Source organism: Vicugna pacos, chromosome 2 (assembly GCF_048564905.1).
Source record: "Vicugna pacos chromosome 2, VicPac4, whole genome shotgun sequence".
Lineage (NCBI taxonomy): Eukaryota > Metazoa > Chordata > Mammalia > Artiodactyla > Camelidae > Vicugna > Vicugna pacos.
Window position 1 is genome coordinate 82,191,652 of NC_132988.1, and position 20,845 is coordinate 82,212,496.

Genomic DNA, 20,845 nt, shown 5'->3' on the forward strand with positions numbered 1-20,845 from the left:
AGTCTAAGCCAGGGTGTATATTTAGAGTCGTTCTGAGGACTGTAACATTATTAGTTCCAGGCAGCTGAATGAGTCTGTAGATTAACAGAGTGGATAAGCAGATATACTATTTTAAAAAAATTGCTGAGAATTTCTGAGAGCTTTTAATGTGTGAGTGTTCTTTCTTTCTCTCTCCTCATAAGTAGAAGGAACACATTTGATATCAGAGGTGTTAACAGGAGACTTAAAAGCGAAGTCTCTGGTTTGCAAGGTCATGTTCACATATCAACAAGTAAATAGCTTTAAGGAATAGCAGAGAAAATATAAAGCTTTACAAAAGTGACTGTGATACAGCCCCATATAGGAGACTAGTTTATTTCTAGTCTAGTTATTCCTAGAAAATAAATCAGTGTAGTTGAGGTTACATTTTTCTCTCACTGATATATTCTGCTTATCATTTTCTATTTATTAGCAATGATCTAAACTTTATTGCTATTAAAAAAATTACACACTACATCAGACTCCTTTCCCTTTTTGCTCATCAGTGTTAAAGATAAAATTTTTAAATATCCTTTTTAGTGAAAGCAAAACTTATTTCCAGAATTTTAAATAAGGTTGTTTGAAACATTACAAATTATGGTTTCACAAAAAGGCTCATCTCCTGTCCTCAAAATTAGGATGAAAAAAAGGCTAAAATGCCCAAAACCAAGATGGAATTTCTCTGACATAACCTGGTTGATTTTTCAGTCTGAAATATATATCAGCTTCTATATCCCAGTAATTTCAGGCAGCTGTAAAGGAAAAGGGGTATGTGATTATAGAAACAGCAAAACGTCACTAACTTACTGAAAGCAATTTGGCCCAAATACAGTGGCGAGATTGTGAACATTCATGCGGTTCTGCACATGGTGCTTGGCTACTTTTGTCAAGAATTGGCAAAGGTACTTGAGGAGGCAGTAGTGGGTGTCTGGCAGCTCTTTTATTAAGTCTCTTAAGCTACTCTCCTGAGCATCGTTTCTGTCATCTGAAAAGAAAAAGAACAAAAAATGTTCTCAGGCATTTTACAGCAACCATAACAAAGGCACACGGGTACAACACATTCTAACATTGAACTCAGAAAATCATTCCCACAAACTGAGATGCGCCTTAAAAAGAGGCATTTGTGCTTTTCATTGATCCTCTTATGTTTGACTTCTTTAACGTTGAAGAATTACTCATGTATTCAAGGCATTTGAAAATCACAAGCTTTTTATTTGGTGCATAAAATAGGTCTGTATTTCAATTTTGTGTTTTCTTGTCACAAATTAAGATAATGGTTGGGTATTTGTCCACAGTGGAATCGTCCATTTGATTTTTCTCTTCAAGTTTGTTAAAAACAAGAATCTCTTGGTTGAATAAAATTTGATACACGAGACCTTTCTGGGTCATGATGATTGACACCAAACTTAGTCATCAGCAATCTGTGCACAAAGGAGATCGAAGGAAAACTAAATTTTTACATCGCTTTTTTAATCTCCCACGTCATAGAGTTAAGATTTGATATGTGCCTTGTACAAAAGCCTAGTAATCTTGTATAAAATCAAAAATATCCAACAATGTGCCAAAATTTACAGGCAGATGTCTAAAAAGTTTCCTTCAATTCTCAAAGATTTGTTCTGTCAATATTTAAATACAGTAAAGTTGCTATCTTAAGTAAATTTGTATACTACTTTCTATCAGGGGAAAATATAAACCTTTTATACCAAATACTTTAGGGGAGTAATGACAACTCATCCTTTAAGAGAATGAAAATTTAATCCAGTCATATGTCACACACACTGGATTCTTCAATTTAAAAAGGGCCAGCTACTCTAGCCAGTCAAGAGTATAAGAAAAGGACAAGTGAGGCAAAAAATGATGCAAAGGAAGAGGATTCAACAGAGCTACAGGATACATGGGTAGTACGTCACTGCAGGAAATGAAAACACAGAACACACACAGAAAGTCACACCAAGTGCCACTGAGTGGCTGCAGGGCACTAGGTAAGAACGCAGGGTCGGGAGTCACTTCCTGGGTCAGAATCCTGGTTCAGCCACCTACTACCCATGGGACCTTGGACTCCTCACTAAACTCTTTCCTTACTTGTGAATGGTAATGTTCATTGTCCCGTAGGGTTGTGATGAGGATTAAATGAAGTGAGAGCTGTAAAGTACTTAAAACAGACTGGCTGACACATACTACGTGCTACATTAGGTATTTGTTAGAAAAACAGAGTAACTTCTTTTGCTTTACCTTCGTTAATTTGGTTTTATAGTCACACTGAGGTTTTAATGAAATGTCTTTTAACATGAACCAATTTCACCTCTACGAACGTTAGATTAAGTGATGCTGTCAAAAATAGCAATGCCAAAAATGTGCAGATTTCAATCTTTGGTAGAATGCTACTGGAGAACATTCTATGTAAGATTAGAATAATTAATTCTTACTGATCACAAAAATGTGATACAATAGACTATAATTTTTAAGGCAAAATAGATTTCTTGATACTAGAAGCTTTTCATATTAGTTTATGTTTAAAAAAGAAAGAAACCCTATCCAAACACTTTGATAATACACAAAAACATGTGGCATATTGTTTATGGCAGCATAAGTTTCCACTGTACTATGATCTTGCCTAGCAAGAATACATGAGAAATGGAAATAATTAAGTTTGGCATGATTAAGAATGAACTGAAGACTACCCATTTCTCATAACTTTATAAAGATAGATAAATCTGAGCTAAGAGAAAGTGGACCTCTATTCACCTTTTTCTTTTTTTATGGTGACTGGATTTTCATGGGTGTGTGCTCTCTTTTTAAATTGTAGTTTAATTCCCAGCATTTCAAGATACAAGCAACATCATTCCAACAGCCCTGCCAACAGACCCCTGGCCTTCTGGCTCTGAAATGAAACCTCAAACCCTCTGGCAGGCAATGTGTGATGACACCAGATCAAATAAAACAAATATTCAAAACAGTTCTGAATTTATAACATCTTTGGAAAAGAAGAAGTACTTTGGTCACTTACTTTCAATATTTTGAAATACAATGAATAATTTTCCCAGGAAATAAAACTGACAGAAAATGGGAGGGGAGACACATTCAGAGAATCTCTAACTTAAAATAACAGGAGATCCTTAATGGCATGAATGAAAGAATCACTAAATATGTTCTTAAAAAGCAAAAGTAAATATGAGGGGAAAATATATATATCTCCTTATACCCAAAAGCATTTCTGCTTCCTCCAATGGAAGACAGTCATTGGTTCCCTGACTGCCTGAAGGCAGGAGTGTTCTCCACCCCAGTGGCTATGACAGAAGCATATCACATCTGAACCTTAAATAATCATAACTTAGACCCTGAATCTTTGTTTCAGCATTTTGACAGTGCAGTAAAGACATTCCTTTATTAGCATGACATGTCTTCTCACCCTGATTAATTACGTGCTACCGTCATACTGAGAATCTGCAATCTGCACTGTATTTCCAGAGATATCTAGTAAATATCACCATTATTGCCTGCCTGCAGCCATCCTGCATGTAAGATTAGTAACTGCTCCACACCCTTCGAGGGGGCCTGGGGAAGAACGCCCTGTGTAGCACTGAGTGGGGGAGTGTGAGTGCCCATGTGCCTAAGATGCCCTTTTGATGTTTTCCAGAAACAAAGTTCATAATTACTTTATTATTGCCTGCATATTTTTAGATTTCCTGATACCTAAATACGTTAAACACCGCCATCTTCATTCATGTTCTTGCATTTGTATTGGTTATGACAATGTCTCCCTCAAGGTCTCACATCATAAATAAGAGCCAGCGGTGCTTCTATCTCAGGCGCATTTATTCATAATGTGTACTTACCACACAGTATGTGTGATACTCATCACCTGCTTTCTTTGTGCTGGCACTAAACTAGGGATATAGCACTGAACCGAACTAACCTCATGCTTTTATTAAGCGTTCTCTTTGGGAGGAGACAGAAAATAATAAATTCCTAAGACATACGTGAAGTGGTAACATCAGTGCTGTGAGGAAACACAAAGCAGGAGAAGAGGGATGTCGGGGAAAGCCTCTTAATGAGGTACTTATCGTGTTGACCTTGTGAAGGTCGGGAAGGCCTCTCTGCTGAGGGACAACTGAGCAGAGCTGAAGGAAAGCGGGAAGTGTATGCTGGGCAGTGGAAACAGCAGGTGCTAGGGTCCTAAGTAAGTCTGGGGCCAAGTGGTGGTGGGGGAGAGTGGCCAGAAATGAAATCAGGAGACAGGGAGGAGGGGGGAACAGGGCAGATCATTACAGTCTTACAAGCCTTGGTTTCCCACACTCTCCAACCAATTAAGGGTTTTGAGCGGTGGGGAGACTTGAAAGGACCACTCTGGCTGCTGCACTGAATCCAGACTATGGGAGGTTGAAAGCAGGGAGATTATAGTTGGGGGACCACTGAAACAGTCCCAGAAGAGACAGGCCAGTTGACCTAGACCAAGTTGACAGCAGTGAGATGGTGACACATGGGCAGATTCTGGATAGAATTTGAATGTATCTTGTTTGTTTTACATATAAAGAATTTGTGCGTGGAATATTCATTCAGTCATTCCACACGTAGTTACTGAGTGACTACTCTACGCCAGGCACAGCTCAAAGCACTAAGGATACATCAGTAAACAGAACAGAAACCCCTACCTTAGTGGAGCTTGTATTTTAGTGGGTGAGACATTAAACAATAAATACAGTAACAGAGGTAGAGGAAATTGGGAGCACTAGCCAGGGTGAGGGGTGGTGACTGCAATTATAAGTAAGACTTCTCAAGAAGGCCTCATTGAAAATGCATTTGGGGGAGGGTAGAGCACATGCCAGGCATTCACGAGGTCCTGGGTTCAATCCCCAGAACCTCCATCAAAAAATTAATAAGTAAACCTAATTAACATCCTCCCACACCAAAAAAAAAAAAAAAAGGAAATAAAAAGAGAAGGCATTGGATATTTGGAGGCAGTTAAAGTTTAAAAACAAAATCCGCAAACTGGCCAATGTAAGCTGTTTCAGTTAGAGGTTGAGTTTTAAACATCTTTTAAATCCCCTCGATGCCTTGCATATAAAAAATGATCAAGGAATAGTTTTAACAGTTTGATACACAATTAAGACACCTTTAAGACACTAAGATAGACATAAGAGTATAGGAATAAAGAGACATCTGTATCTCAAATACATCTGAAAGTACTGTGGAATAATTTAGTCCATTTACAGAAGTAGCTGGGTCAGAGTGTTATGTAGGAACTGGATTACAGAGAGCATTTAAATAAGAAAATGGATATTTAGTGATCAGAGAGGAAGGATACTCAGAATAAAATTCCACAGAAAGGCCTCAGAACCAGAAGCGAAATGCACCTCTCCAGATGTACTGAAATATTTTAACTGTTATAAACTTGCAGTTATTTCTAGAATTAAACTAGAATAAAAATTAGAATATGTATAATTCATCAGTCCAAAAGGCTTAAGCAAACTCTGAGGATGAACAATAGTTAATAATTGAAATAGTCATCATTTTCTTTAACATCAATCTTTTCCTAGGACAAGAATGAACTTTCTCCATTACTGAAAAGCGCCACTTCAAATTATTCAAGTTTCTTGAAAGATTTCATTCACTGTTAGCTAAATTCGACCATTTTTCAAGCTAAAATGCAAACCAACAACTAGCACACACTATGCATGGTCTACAGGTAAACCTGTTCAGCAGTTGGAGAAGATTATACCATAAAAACGTTTGTTCCAGATGAGGTAGCAAATACTGAACCATGCAACAAGTATTTGCCCTCATTAAAAAGAGATTATGATTGTAATCAGCCCGGCTGGCCCTGTATCACAGGATGGCACCTAATTCTAACCTGGACATTTATCCCAGTGCTTTGACTTTTCAGTGCCATAAAGTTATACTGTATGACTACATACAATCTTAGCCTCAAGGAGAAAAAAAATAAAGCAACTGGCCAAATGCTAATCTCTACGACTATCTCTCTCAGGGCCACGAGAAGGTCAGTCATTAAAAGAACCAAAATATTTAGCTTCATGGCGCCAGATTTATTGAAGTCATTTCTTATTTCCTCATTAAGCCTCACACAAGGGTTTATGAAAATGTGCTAATCTATCCGATGGAACTGTGAGCTGCTGCTGACTCTGAAGATGGAGAGAGGTCACAAGCCTGAGAACGTGCACAGCCTCCAGAAGCTGATAAGCCAACGGGGAGACAAAGGACCACGGCCCCACAACCACTTGGAACTGAAACCAACGACCTGAATGAGCCTGGAGGCAGCAAAAACCCAGGCAAATGGACACCGGGGTTTTGACCTCGTAAGACCTGAAGGAGACAAACCAGCCGAGCTACACACCTCTCCCAGAGCAATGAAATAATGTGTGTATGTGATGTTTTAAGCCACTAAATTTGTGGTCATCTGTCATAGCAGCAATAGGAATCTAATGCATCCCCAGTTAGAGATGACTAGACTGAAATAGACTAATTAACTAACTTGTCCATGTTCACACAGCTTCCAAGGAGCCGAGCTGCAACTCAAATGTGGGCAGTCCGACCTCAGAGCACGTGAATTTGATCAGTGTTCTCCAACAAAGTTAGCTGTTATTAATATCATTATTACACAGCACCTAGCACACTGCCTCAGACATGTAAATACTTAAGAAACGTTGCCTGAATCAACAAATAAAACAGCAAAATCAGTGAATAGTAGGGGGTGGGAACCTTCATTCATTTATAATAAGGTCCTGGGGTGTATGTGGGGAACAACATTTTAATAAAAGCTTACAAGAATGTTTGGGCACAAAAAGGTTTTATCAAATATGTAGTAATAAACAAAATATGAGTTATAATTCTATCTAAATATACATTAGCAGAAGAATGGAAAAAGTAATCATAAAATGCCAGCTACCCTGGGTTACACTAGGATTTACCCTCTGCATTTCATTCCCCAGGAGGGGAACCACTTTAGAGTGACGAGCAGCTCACGTACATAATTACATCTTATGATTCATAGAACTGGCAGTTTTCCATGTAAAAGGAAAGCTTCTATTTTTACAGCTCTCTCACAACCCTTGCCCATGACAAAGTTCTCAAAGGCCTCGCACAAATTTCTCAAAGGGCAGGATGATAAAATGACTAATAAAATTTAATAAATGACAGTCTATTCTAAAATGTTATTGGTAAAACTACAAATCTTATCATTCTGATTAGCTTCTTCAAGATGCAGGGATGTGTTTACTGCTAAATTAGCCAGTATCTACACTGACACTCCCGCTCCAAGAATGAACCTGCACGTTAGAGAAAAAGCAAAGGCAAAGGCCACCAGGAGAACAAAGACTTAGGTCATACTTTACACATTTCAGTCCTATAGCAAAAAGCTAACTCCAGATGATACCTAAATACTAGGTCAGCAAATCTCTTCCGTGGGCATTCCCTGAGTGCTAAGTGCTCATCAGTAGGGACAAAGACACAGATAAACATATAAAAAAACACGCAAAATAGTCCATCTAAATATCAAAACTGGGAGCTCACAGCTAGGATAATACTAGACACAGGCATGGAACAGGTGAAGAACCTGTTTATAATCTGGCAATGTCCGTACACAGGAGAATGGGGAAAACCATCACAGCATAAAGGAGAGGGAACCTCTCACAATGATGTTAATTTTCAACGATATTGGCAATAGCTCAACTAATAAGACTTGTCTTTCTCCACAAATCTAGTGCTCTATTAAGTGGGCAAAGTACGTAGGTATGTTGTCTCCATGGAAATTATATTACTAATATTCTCCCTGCCCCCCACTACTGGTTCAGCTGACACTACTGTTCAGCTCTGAGGGGACTGGACTGAGTTGGTGTCCTATGACTTAAACTATCAAGCCCAGAGTTAAAGACTGTTTGGGGTGTCTCTTCTTATGCCTTCAGTCTTCAGATTGTTTATGGACTCAGTGTAAAAGCTGATTATGTCCATGGGCTCAGCAAAGCAGGTGTTCAGAACACAGCTTCAGAGTTCAGGTAGAGCTGCAGGTGGCTAGCAAACTCATCATTTGGCATCCCTTCAAATGGATATTCTTTAAACAAATTTTCAAAATTTATCTTATGTGAGTTGATTCTATTGATACAAGTTGTTTTAATTTTTTTAAAATAACTCATTTGTTGGCTGTTCTCTCTTTTCCTCTTTCAGCTTAATCTAAACAAGACTCTCCTCACATAAAAGCATTAGCGAAAAATAGGGAATTTACTGAGGATTTCACTCAGTTCACAACAATTAATTCCCCAAAATCCCCAACAGATATTATCTTCTTTGTCTTTGAGCTGCTGGGTCTCTCTTTTTCCTCTTCAAGCCTATAATCTTCCTTCTATTACAAACCTCTATTGCCTGTACCATGAGGATAATGAAAATAAAAAACACACAGACAATAACAGGTATTGGCAAAAATGCAGAGAAATTAAAATTTCCATTCATTGCTGATGAGAACATAAAATAGTACAGTTACTTTTAAAAACTGTTCCTTAAAAATGTTCAAGTCACCATTTGACCCGGCAATTCCACTCCTAAGTAGATACCCAAGAGAAATTAACACATATGTCCATAAAAGAACTTGTACATAAATGTTCACAGCAGCATTATTCATAACAGCCAACAAGTGAAAACAACCCAGATGTCCATCAATGGATGAGTGGATAAATACAATGTAGTCCAGTCATACAATAAAATATTAACCAGCCATAAAAGGGGGATGAAGTACTGATACATGTCCCAACATAGATGAACCTTGAAACTTAAGCTAAGTAAAAGAAGTCACAGAAGTGACATGCTGTGTGATTCCATTTATAAGAAATGTCACTAACAGGCAAATCTATAGACAGGAAGTAGGTTAGTGTTTGCCTAGGGCTGGGAGGAGTGAAGACGGAGGTGGGGGAGAAAAGGGGAGTGTATGCTAACGGGCTTCGAGTTTCTTTTTGGAGCGATAAAAATGTTCTAAAACCGGATAGTGGGTGTGGTTGCCCTCTGGGAATATACTAAAAACCACTGAATTGTGCACTTGAAAAGGGTCAATTTTATGATGTGCAAATTACATCTCAATAAAACTGTTACAAGGAAATTCGGTTGGCTTTAAAATCAAGTATGGGAAAAAGCCAGAAGAGAACTTTCAGTTAAAGATGAGTTTATCTACTTTTCCTCTTAATATCGCACTAAATGAGAGGAATTTTTGAAAGGTAAGGGATAAAGAGAACACAGCTGAAAAGACAACAGCAGATGAAGGATTTCAGCCAATTTACACACACACACACACACACACACACACACACACACACACACACACACACACACCTCAAGACTAGCTGTTCTAATGCAGAATAACTTGCTCAGCCATGGCCTCTCTTTCAAATTTGTCATCCCACTCACTACTTAATATTGTCTCACAGTGTCAAAGGCCAGTGTGAGGAAAATATTTTTATGGGTACTCAGCAAACAAAAGATCACCTAGTTATCAGGATCTACAGTGTTAGAGATCATGGGGAATTTTAAACACAAATGGGGTTTTTTCCTGCCACGTGGATCTGGATGGACACAGAATCGACTGGAATATCATCAAAATGTATCAAGTTATGTGTAGACGCCTTGGTTTCCTGGCACCACATTTCCAGTGTATTCCAGGGAGGTTTCACACATCTGAGTGACCGACAGCTTGGGCAGATAAGCAGATGTCAATCCTTTAATTATATATATTAACATAATTATAATTAATTGTTTAATTCTTTTAATTCTGAATAATTCATATATTTGGCCTTGCTTACAGAAACCCTAAAAGGCACATACTGAAAACAGAAAGGGCTAAAACTTGGAGTTTAATGTAATGATTCTGTTTCTCATAGAAATCTGCGACGGTTGAATACTTGCAAAAGTAAAGGAACTTCTCAGTAAGGAAATATATCATTCGCTTCCTATGGAGCTCAACCTATCCAGGGAGTGATGACTTATAATAACCAATATTATAACCAGCCAGCATCTGCACTGTACTTTAAAATGTGCAAGGCAAGACTACTTAGCTAACGTCAAACAATGCAGGTGGTTAAAAAACAGCCTTAACTCAAACTTACCTAGTGAACTCCTCACATAATGAAGAAAAATAGCACAAGGCTCAACCCCAAGTCGGTATGTTAAATTAGATTTCTTTACAAGTAGGCATTGTACTGATTAAAATGGTCCCATTATTAGGCTGGTTTCTTAAGAAAAACAGTTGCTGTCTAAATTATCAAATGCTCATAAGGTAAAATTCACAGGCACTTAACTTGCATAGTGTTTGCACAGCTGCTATCATAAATTTCTATTCCATTTAAAATCAAGTATGGGGCGGGAGGTGGGGCAGAAGGCAAAGGAAAATGTCCATTTAAAGAGACAGACTGATCACATATTCTTCCCCAGATCCCAGTAAAATGGCAGTAAAATCATGTTTAAAAAGTATCAGCACCTCAGGGCAAAAAAAAAAAAAGAACAGCAGAGAAGACAGAAGGAGATGGAATTTCAAAGCCATTTGGAAGTGGATGGAAGTGACTGAAAACAGACTGAAAGCCGGTCTGCTCCAGGGCGCACCAGGCGAGAGCGCAGGCAGGCGGGCAGGCAGGCAAGCGTGCGGAGCGGCCGTCTCTGAGTAGCATCAGTGAATGCTTGCAATCTGACCTAGCTAAGGGCCAGAGTAAGGAACACAGTTGAAAATGTGAAGATTAGCGAAAATGTGCTAAGAAATAACGGGGCCATTAGCATACTTCCCACCTCCCTCCCACTCCTGTCTTGAGGGACTCCACAGCTGGAGAGAAAAATATTGACATTTTGGGTCCCCAAATGAAACAGCTAGATTCCCCTCTATCCCCACTACCTCATTCTCCTAAAGTGAAGTACAGTAGACAAGCCCTCTGGTCCATATACAAAATGTCATTCTTAAATCACAGCAGCTAAAGATCCTCATGTGTTTAAGTAAAGAGAGACAAAAAGAAATCCCATGAACAGGAATATAGGGAGAAGAAAACAAAACAAAACAAAACATGCTCAAAAGCCTTATTTGTCTCTCAGAAAGATAAGAGTAAGACTGGAATGCTATAAAACAAAACAACACACTTTGAAAAAGGAAAAGCATGAATATACTGGATACTAAACTTGGAAAGCTACCATTTTAAACACAAACAAGGTTGGAAAATAAAGTTGATTAAATTTCACACACAAAAAAATAGAATTAAAAGATAACGATCAAACATCTCAAGGAACAACAAAAGAAAGATAGCACAGGTACATTTCCAAGACCAAAAGACAGTATTTTCCAGGTTGAAGGGACCTGCTGAGTGTCCAACACAATAGATGAAAAGAGATGGCAGGAAACGGCGGGTCCAGGAAGACTGGAGGAGGAGGCTTGAGTGATGTCTACTACTGCGGCTCAGATGGGAAAAGAAGTAAAAGGGCCAACAGGAATCCCTGCAGAAATAAAGAATTGATAAATTATTTGATATTTTGAAAAAAAAAGGTACACGTGGATTTGTTGGAGCAATTTGGAAAAACAAAACAAACTGCAGACAGGCTTATAGGAAATTATGTGAGTGACAACCTATGACACATATTAACTCCAGACAACAGATCTCACACACGTCACACCCCCACACAGTCGTAACAAGGCAAAGAGCTATGAATTCAGCTAAAACTGTGATGTGACAATATTGGAGTAAGTAGCAATGTAAAGAGCTAATTCTGCATATTTCATAAGCAGAAGCAAAGAGAGACTGTTTGCAAATGAGAAATCAAGCTTAACATTACATTATCAGATGGAAGCCAGTATCAAAAGAACAGCTAGACAAGTGAAACTAATCTCCTCTGGGAAAGAAAATAAGGGCTGCCAGAGGGTGAGTAGGGGTTTTCCATGTAAATCGTTCAATTTTATTTGATTTTTAAAATAAAACCATATGGATGTATTAGTTTGACAAAAATATTTCTTTAAATAAAGGAAAATACATCAAAGGCAAGATGAAGAATTTTACTGTGGGTAATAAAATTACTTAAGAACAAGCACTTAAATCCTGATGAATGGTATATAAAATTCACTTGCTGTCATCTGTTTACAGCTATAATATTGTCCAAACATAAGGATGCTCACTCAGGATGCTATGTAAGAACACTGATAAGTCTACAAAGATGACTACGAAGTTCACATCTTCAACCTGGATACCCCTCTCCTAAGCACTGATGTTCATTTTATTCATTTAAAATGAGCTCCTCATCTTGGCCCCACAATCTTCCCCTCTTGACTTCCATGATTTTTATTAATGGATCCATTATCAAGATGCCACATCAGGGTCTCTCTTCTTTCTTCAATAAATAGCTAATTCTCTGAGATAGACAATTAATAAAGCCCCCACAAAGAGATCATCAGATCCTACCAAGCTAAGAGCATCTGAAGCATTTGGGCTAAGTCCCAAATTCATCTGGAGGTAAAGAAGGAGCATTAGTCAGTCACAGAAGGCTCCTAGAAAGTTGAAGATTGTGCTTCTTCATTTCAGGACAAAAGATCAAGCATGACAGGCTGAAGTGTTTTATAAAATATCAAGACCCACCCTAGGTACAGACAGAAGAGATCTGAATTACTGAAGACAAAAGAACATTAGTTGCATCAAGTCTTGACAAAGCAGAGTTGGCAGGGAGCTCTCCCTGGTGCTACTTCAACCTTACCTAAAGTTATTACCTTTAAAAATGAAGATTCATTTAAAATCATTTCATAATACAATCAATGTGATACATCACATTAACAAACTGAATAAAAATTGTATGATCAACTCAGTAGATGCAGAAAAAGCTTCTGATGAAATTCAAACATCCATTTATGATAAAACTCTCCACAAAGTGGTCCCAGAAGAAACGAATCTCAGCATAAAAAAGACTATACAGGATAAGCCCAACTAACATCACACTCAGCAGGGAAAGCTGAAAGCATCTCCTCCGAGAACAGGAAAAAGATAAGGATGCCCACTTTCACGACTTTCAGTCAATGTAGTATTAGAAGTCCTAGCCACAGCAACCAGTCCATCAGTCAAGAAAAAGAAATAAAAGGAATCCAAACTGGAAAGGAGGAAGTAAAGCTGTCACTATGTGCAGATGACTTGATGCTATACATAGAAAATCCTAAAGACATCACCAAAAATTTTACAAGAGCTCATCAATGAATCTCGTAAAGTTGCAGAATACAAAATTAATATACAGAAATCTGTTATATTTTATATCCTCCAATTGATTAAAGATCTAAATGTAAAACTCCTAGAATAAAACATAGGCAAAACACTGACATAAATTGCAGGTTATTTTTTGAATGTCTCCTAAGGCAAAAGAAACAAAAGCAAAAATAAACAAATGAGACCTAATTAAACTTAAAAGCTTTTTGCACAGCAAAGAAAACCACTGACAAAATGAAATGACAGCCTACTAAATGGGAGAAAATACTTGCAAATAACTGATAAGGGCTTAATATCCCAAATATATAAACAGCTCATATAACTCAGAGTCAAACAAATGAACAAACTGATTAAAAAATGGGCAAAAGATCTGAAAAGACATTTTTCCAAAGAAGACATATGGATGGCCTACAGACATCACTCAACATTACTAATCATTAGAGAAATGCAAATGAAAACCACAATCAGATACTGCCTAACACCTGTCAGAATGGCTATTTGTCAAAAAACACAAATAGGGACATTGTGCTGTACACCAGAGACTGACACATTATAACTGACTGTACGTCAATGAAAAAAGAACACAAATAACAATAATCCTAAAATTTGTATAGAATCACAAAAGACCATGCAATTCTGAAGAAACAGAATGAAGCTAGAGGAATAATGTTCCCAGACTTCAGACAATACTACCTAGATACAGTAATCAAAACAGCATGGTACTGGCACAAAAATAGGCATACGGATCAATGGAACAGAATAGAGAGCCTAGAAATAAACAGATCTATGGTCAATTAATCTTTGCCAAAGGAGGAAGGAATATACTAATGGAGAAAAAATAGTCCCTTTAGCAACTGGTGTTGGGAAAACTGGACAACCACATGTAAATCAATGAAGTTAGAACACTCCCTTCACATCATATCCCAAAATAAACTCAAAAATGGCTTAAAGACTTAAATATAAGACAAGACATGATAAACTTCTTAGACGAAAACATAGGCAAAACATTCTCTGACATAAATCCTAGCAATGTTCTCCTAGGGCAGTCTACCCAGGCAATAGAAATAAGAGCAAAAATAAACAAATGGGACTTAATTCAACTTATAAGCTTTTTGTACAGCAAAGGAAATCATAAGCAAAACAAAATGACAATCTAAAGAATGGGAGAAAATATTTGCAACTGATGCGACTGACAAAGGTTTAATTTCCAGGATATGTAAACAGCTCGTACAACTTAATAAAAAAAAAAAACAAAACCCAATCCAAAAATGGGCAGAAGACCTAAACAAGCAATTCTCCAGTGAAGACATGCAAATGGCCAACAGGCACATGAAAAATGTTCAATATTGCTAATTATCAGACAAATGCAAATCAAAACTATGATGAGGTATTATCTCACACCAGTCAAAACGGCCATCATTAAAAACTCCACAAATGATAAGTGCTGGAGAGGCTGTGGAGAAAAGGGAACCCTCCTACACTGCTGGTGGGAATGCAGTTTGGTGCAGCCATTATGGAAAAGTATGGAGATTCTTCAAAAACTAAAGATAGACTTACCATATGATCCAGCAATCCCACTCCTTGGCATATATACGGAGGGAACTCTAATTCAAAAAGATACATGCACCCCAATGTTCATAGCAGCACTATATATGATGGCCAAGATATGGAAGCAACTTAAAAGTCCATTGACAGATGAATGGATCAAAGAAGTTGTGGCATATTTATACAATGGAATACTACTCAGCCATTAAAAAGAATAAAATAATGCCATTCACAGCAACATGGATGGACCTGGAGATCATCATCCTCAGTGAAGTAAGCCAGAAAGACAATGAAAACTATCATATGGTATCATTCATATGTGGAATCTTAAAAAAAGAAAAAAAAGGAGACACTAATGAACTCATCTACAAAACAAACAGACTCACAGACGCAGTAAACAATCTTATGGTTATGGAGGGGATAGGGATAGGAAGGGATAAATTTGGGAGTTTGAGATTTACAAGTGGTAGCCACTATATATAAAAATGGATTAAAAAAACAAATTTCTTCTGTATAGCACAGGGAACTATATTCAGTATCTTGCAATAACCTTTAATGAAAAAGAATATGAAAACAAGTATGTACATATATGCATGACTGGGATATTGTGCTGTACACCAGAAATTGACACATTGTAACTGACTATTCTTCAATAATAACAAAAAAAACCCACAAATAACAAATGTTGGTGAGGATGTGGAGAAAAGGAAACCCTTCTACAATGTTGATGGGAAAGCAAATTGGTGCAGCCATTATGGAAAACAGTATGAAAAATTAAAACTTAGAACTACCATAGGATCTAGCAATTCCACTCTTGGATATATATCTGAAGAAGATGAAAACATTAATTCAAAAAGATACACACACTCCAATGTTCACAGTGACATTATTTACAATTGCCAAAATATGGAAGTAACCTAAGAGTCCACCAAAAGATGAATGGATAAAGAAGATGTGTGTGTGTGTGTGTGTGTGTGTGTGTGTGTGTGTGTGTGTGTGTGTGTGAGATGGAATATTACTCAGCCACAAAAAATGAAAATTTGCCATTTGCAACAATGTGGACGGACCTGGAGGGTATTATGCTTAGTGAAACATGTCAGAGGATATGTCTTGTCACCTATATGTGGAATCTAAAAGAAATTAAAACAAATGAGTATCTACAATTAAAAAAAACAGACTCAGATTTAGAGAACATACTAGTGGTTATCAGTGAGGATAAGGGAGAGAAGGAGCAAGAGAGGTAAGGGTAGGGGGTTAAGAAGTACAAACTATTATGTATAAAATAAATAAGCTACAAGGATATATTGTACAGCACAGGGAACACAGCCAATATTTTGATACCTTTAAATGGCATATACTTTATAAACATTCTGAATCACTATGGTTTACACCTGAAACTAATATAATGTTGCAATCAACTATACCTCAATGGAAAAAAGGTGTTTAAGGACCTTTAAAAATCAGCTTTTAACTTCAATTATGTAAAACGAGTACTATTTTAGGACTCAGTCTTGCTTATAAGAAAAGGAAAGCACACCAGTGACTTTTCAGTCTCAAAGGTCACTAACCAAACACAATTCAATTAATTAATATTTCCTACATAGAATCTAATGCCTTATTGTTAGTACTTCTATGGTAGCCAGAAAAGATTTTCTCTGGCCCAAAAGCTTCAGGGCTTTTCAATATTAGTTATGTACACATTCATATACCAACAGTCTTAGAAATTACATTTAATAATGGTATTTCATAATAGTTTAGTATTATTTTAGGGTAGAAGATGAGGACCTGGAGTAAAACAGCAAGATGGTGGTTATGCAGAAACCGCAAATATTTCAAAGCTTGGTTTTAGTTAAAGAGTAAAACTGCTTTGATTTCTGGCAGGAGCCACTGCACTCACCCTGAAAGAGCTGGATGAGCCGAGGCTGGAGCGCGGCGGGGATCACGCTCTCGGGCAGCTCCCTCAGGAAGAGCTTCAGCAGGCTGGCGGCGGAGCACACGTCGCCGTCCGTCCCCAGCTGCACAGGCACTCCGCTCTCAAACTTCCCTCGGAGCTGCTCCACCACCTTCACGTTGCCGTTCACCCTGAACAGGCCTTCCTGGGTGAGCCCTGGAACAGCGAAGAAGGCGCACCGAAAATAACCGAGGTCTCTCACAGACAGATCCAAACTCTAAAGGACAGTCACTAAAACCCGTAAATCTCAGGACAGGATTCTACGAATACTTATCAAGCACTGGAGGACTTTCACAATTTATGAAGAGTGTCTTCCTAGAATAATAAATTTTCACATCTACTACGTATCCACTAAAAAGACTGTATGACTGTTATAAAAGCTGACCTCTAAAAATAAGGTTAGGACACATGTAAACGTAGAATACACATTACAGAAACTTCCTCTGGGCTCCAAGAGCAGTTTAGCATTTTGAGAACAACTATTTTAAAAAATAACATATATATAAAAAACTCCTTAATTACATGTGATTACCTTTTAATAATTTGATGAAGAAGTAACAGTTCTTTAGTAATCGATAAATTCAAAGTATAAGACTCAGAGACTATGAAGTAGTGTAAGACAAAACTTGTCTTTAGCCAACAGATTTATGAATATTCATGTTGGCTGGGGTCAGCAGAGATGGCTGCATCATCCTTGGCTAAAGCGTAGGCAAGACCGAAAGGCTGGGGCTGATGTGCTGTGAAGCTAATGCAGTGTAAACTTCAAGACCCCTTCCAGTGCTCTGTCCCTAATTCTGTATTCTTCACTTTGTGTTCTTTTTCTCAAAGAGGGCCCCCAAAGGATTAAGCATCAGGACTCACAAAACCTTGATCGACCCCTTACAAAGAGAAACAAATACATGAACTGAGAAGCAGAGACTGGACGGCACAAAAATATGAAGGCAGATGAAAATATGGAGTGTTGAAGGTCAAAGAGTGATCTTTGGAAGAAATGGTAAATAAAGGGCCATGCATGTCAAGGCAAAGAGTGAAAACTTCATCATAATCTACCATTGGAGCATTAAGTGTATGTGTGTGGGGCGGGGGTGGTGGGGAGACACAATATAATCGAGGTTTAAGGAAGACCTAGCTAGCTAAGAAGTCAAGAAAGGAGAGGGCAGAGAGCTTGCCTTAGGGGGACTGCAATCTACTATAAGGCAATTAGACAGGTTACGGAGGGAAGTGAAAAGGAGAGAATCAAGATGAGTTGGTAACTTAGTACCAAAGGGAAATAAGGGAAGAAGGGTTGAAAGGTAACTCTAATGCCTAGAAAACTAGGAACCCAGGAAAAAGCACTGTAAGTGACAAGGCAAAGGAGGCGCAGGGCAGGCAGAAGGGGGACTGGTTTAGGGTAGAGGATGATGGATTTCCAGCCCACTGTGCTGGGTTTGAGGAGACAGAGCATCACGTGAGTGGAGGAACCTTGACAGTGTGAGAAACAATCTAAGGGAAGAGTGACCCAAGCACTCGACCCGCCCCTCCCCTGTTGAGATCCTAATGGTGAATTTGAGGGTGACGGAAGTATTGAAGCCTATTAGACTTATTTAGACAGGATGTGTCTGTTCGTATCAGCCTTTGCTCCTTTCTCTTTCCTCCTAATTGTATTGCTCTTTCTAAAGAAAAAAGGGAGCCAATTATTTTACTTTGTAATTTGATAAAACATTTTATGAACCCTTTAATTCAACAAATATTTAGTGAGTACCTGGTATTATGTTAGGTCCTAAAACAAAAAAATCAACCATGAGAAAAAACTTCAAACACTAAGATCCTCACAGAGTTTGTAGTCTGGTAAGATGTTCACGTTCTCCTACATACACATATTAGTTGGTTATGAAGAATATGAGTAACAAAAATTGACATGAATTGTAGCTCCAATTTTGACAACATTTTGTGAAACCAGAGATGATATTAAAAAATATTAAACAACCAGTATGGCCACGGCATCATGTAACCAGAGGAGACACCAGTCAGTATGTGTGCTAGGCAGCTTCTCAACCGGCCCCAATGATCCACATCCCTCTGTGTCCACACCCATGTGTAATCCCCTCCCCCTTTGAGTGTGAGCTGGACCTAGTGACTTGCGTCCAAGCAAGAGAATATGGTGAAATGATGTGATTAGGTTCTAATCTCACTTTTGGATTAGGTTATAAAAGACTGTGACGGCCACTCTGCTCGCTTCTGTGTTCTCTTTCTCACTCTCGCTCTTCTTGCTTGCTCACTCTGATGAATCAGCTATTTTGTCAGCTACCTGATAAAAAGGTCCACGTGGCAAGGAACTGAGAGTGGTATCTGGACCACAGCCAGTGAATAACTGAGACCTTCAGGTCAACAGCCCACAAGGAACTGAATGCTGCAGACAACCAGGGGCATGAGCCAGTCAAGTGCTGATACGACTGCATCCTTAAAAAGAGACCTTATAACAGAAGACATAACTAAGCTGTGCCGATTCTTGACCCACAGAAGCTGTGAGATAGTAAGCTGTCTTAATCTACTGTGTTTTGGGGTCATCTGTTATCCAGCAACAGATAACTAAGCGATAAGCCATTCCCTTTAATACTGCAGGGTATCACCTACTACTGGGAGGCTTCAGCTTAGTCATTTTTAAAGCTTTCAAGGTGTCTCCTCTACTCTACAAAGCTTCATCTGTAACTTCAGAAACACATACTGGCATCAAGCGGACAGCACCCAATAAAAGAGAATCTCATTCCTGGCCAAGGCCCAAATCCTGCAGATTTAGAATTTTACATCATAGCCTTGTATCTACCCAGCTCCCAAGTCTGCTTTTGGCCCAGCAAATGCCCCTGGATCTGGTTTCACTGTGTTTTTCTAGCTTTGACCTGAGGTTCCCTCTTCCAATAAGGTTTTTTGACCCTTCCCTCAAATAAATATACTTCCAGTTATTCGAAAATAACTCCCCAGCTCCAAGAGCTGGCTTTGGTCTTCAAGGCTCTTGATCCCCCTGGACTTTACTAGAGGAAGAGAAGCTATAAATGGAAGTCACTGAAATCAGTACTTCTCAACCATGTTTTTCTGCTCCTGTTCCCATTTATTTGCACAACTCTCTTCCCTTAGGAGTATCTCTCGCCAAAGCAACATTTAGGATGCTTAGTAATTTTAAATCAGGAGAACATAACGCCCAGACATGGCTCTACTACCCTCTGGGAAAAAGAATCCGTACAGTTTTTAAAAGCTCATTATGAACTTATAATAATACAATACCCACATGAGGCTTACCAGAGTATATGACCTCTAAATTTTTAGGGAATGATTATAACAGAAATGTTCAGAGGGGTGAGATATTTAAAAGGCTTTATGGAGTTACTCTCATACATTTCTGAGATTCTGTTATATTTCTCTTCATGTGATACAGGTTAATTGTCATGAACAGCAACTTAATACTGGTTCAGCAATGACAAAAATAACATCTACATTGACAGCTACTTTTTTGTACAGTTGAAATATTTATTTCAAAATTTGATGAATACGTGTATAAGTGTGTGAATGTATCAATAGAAACTAAACATGCCAGAAGTCAGAATTTTTCTTATTGGCACACTGGCCCAAAAAGGAGTGACAATATGTAAGCATATTCTGCCATCTGGTGGTGAGTGGAGAATCCTACACTATGTAAAGATCCCACAGTATCTTCATGCTAAGCTAGAAGGAACCCAGTAACACGGTCAGCAGACTGTTTTTAAATAACTAATAACTTAGAAGATTTTTCTTTGAATAGAAAAAATACATACACATACTGGTTTTCAAAGAAAAAAGTCTGAAATCCATTTAAAAGGCGTTAATATAGGCCTTTATAAACCCTTTCTGTCCTAAAATTCCTTTATAATAAAAGGTTTCCCTCACATCAAGTTGTTAACTATCTACATATACATTAAATAGCCAAGTGTGACCACAATACCTACCTGCAGTTAATTATATAACCAATCATCCCTATATCCCATACCTGGCAGAGTGCCTCCTGCATTGTAGGTACACAATACAAATTTGTCGTATGCATACTGTACCACAGGCACACGATAAATATTTGTGGACTTGAACTACAAAACATATAAAACTAATTGAAGTATCT

The 20,845-nt window shown here is 38.2% G+C and overlaps 1 protein-coding gene across 1 annotated transcript in view; it reads right to left on the reverse strand.

The window, feature by feature from the left end:
- Positions 1–20,845, reverse strand: part of FAM13A (family with sequence similarity 13 member A) — a 265,769-nt gene that overhangs the window by 217,132 nt on the left and 27,792 nt on the right. Inside the window, 2 exon segments of the mRNA XM_015250473.3 lie at positions 826–1,003; positions 16,669–16,878. Of these exon segments, the coding sequence (XP_015105959.2) occupies positions 826–1,003; positions 16,669–16,878 (388 nt within the window).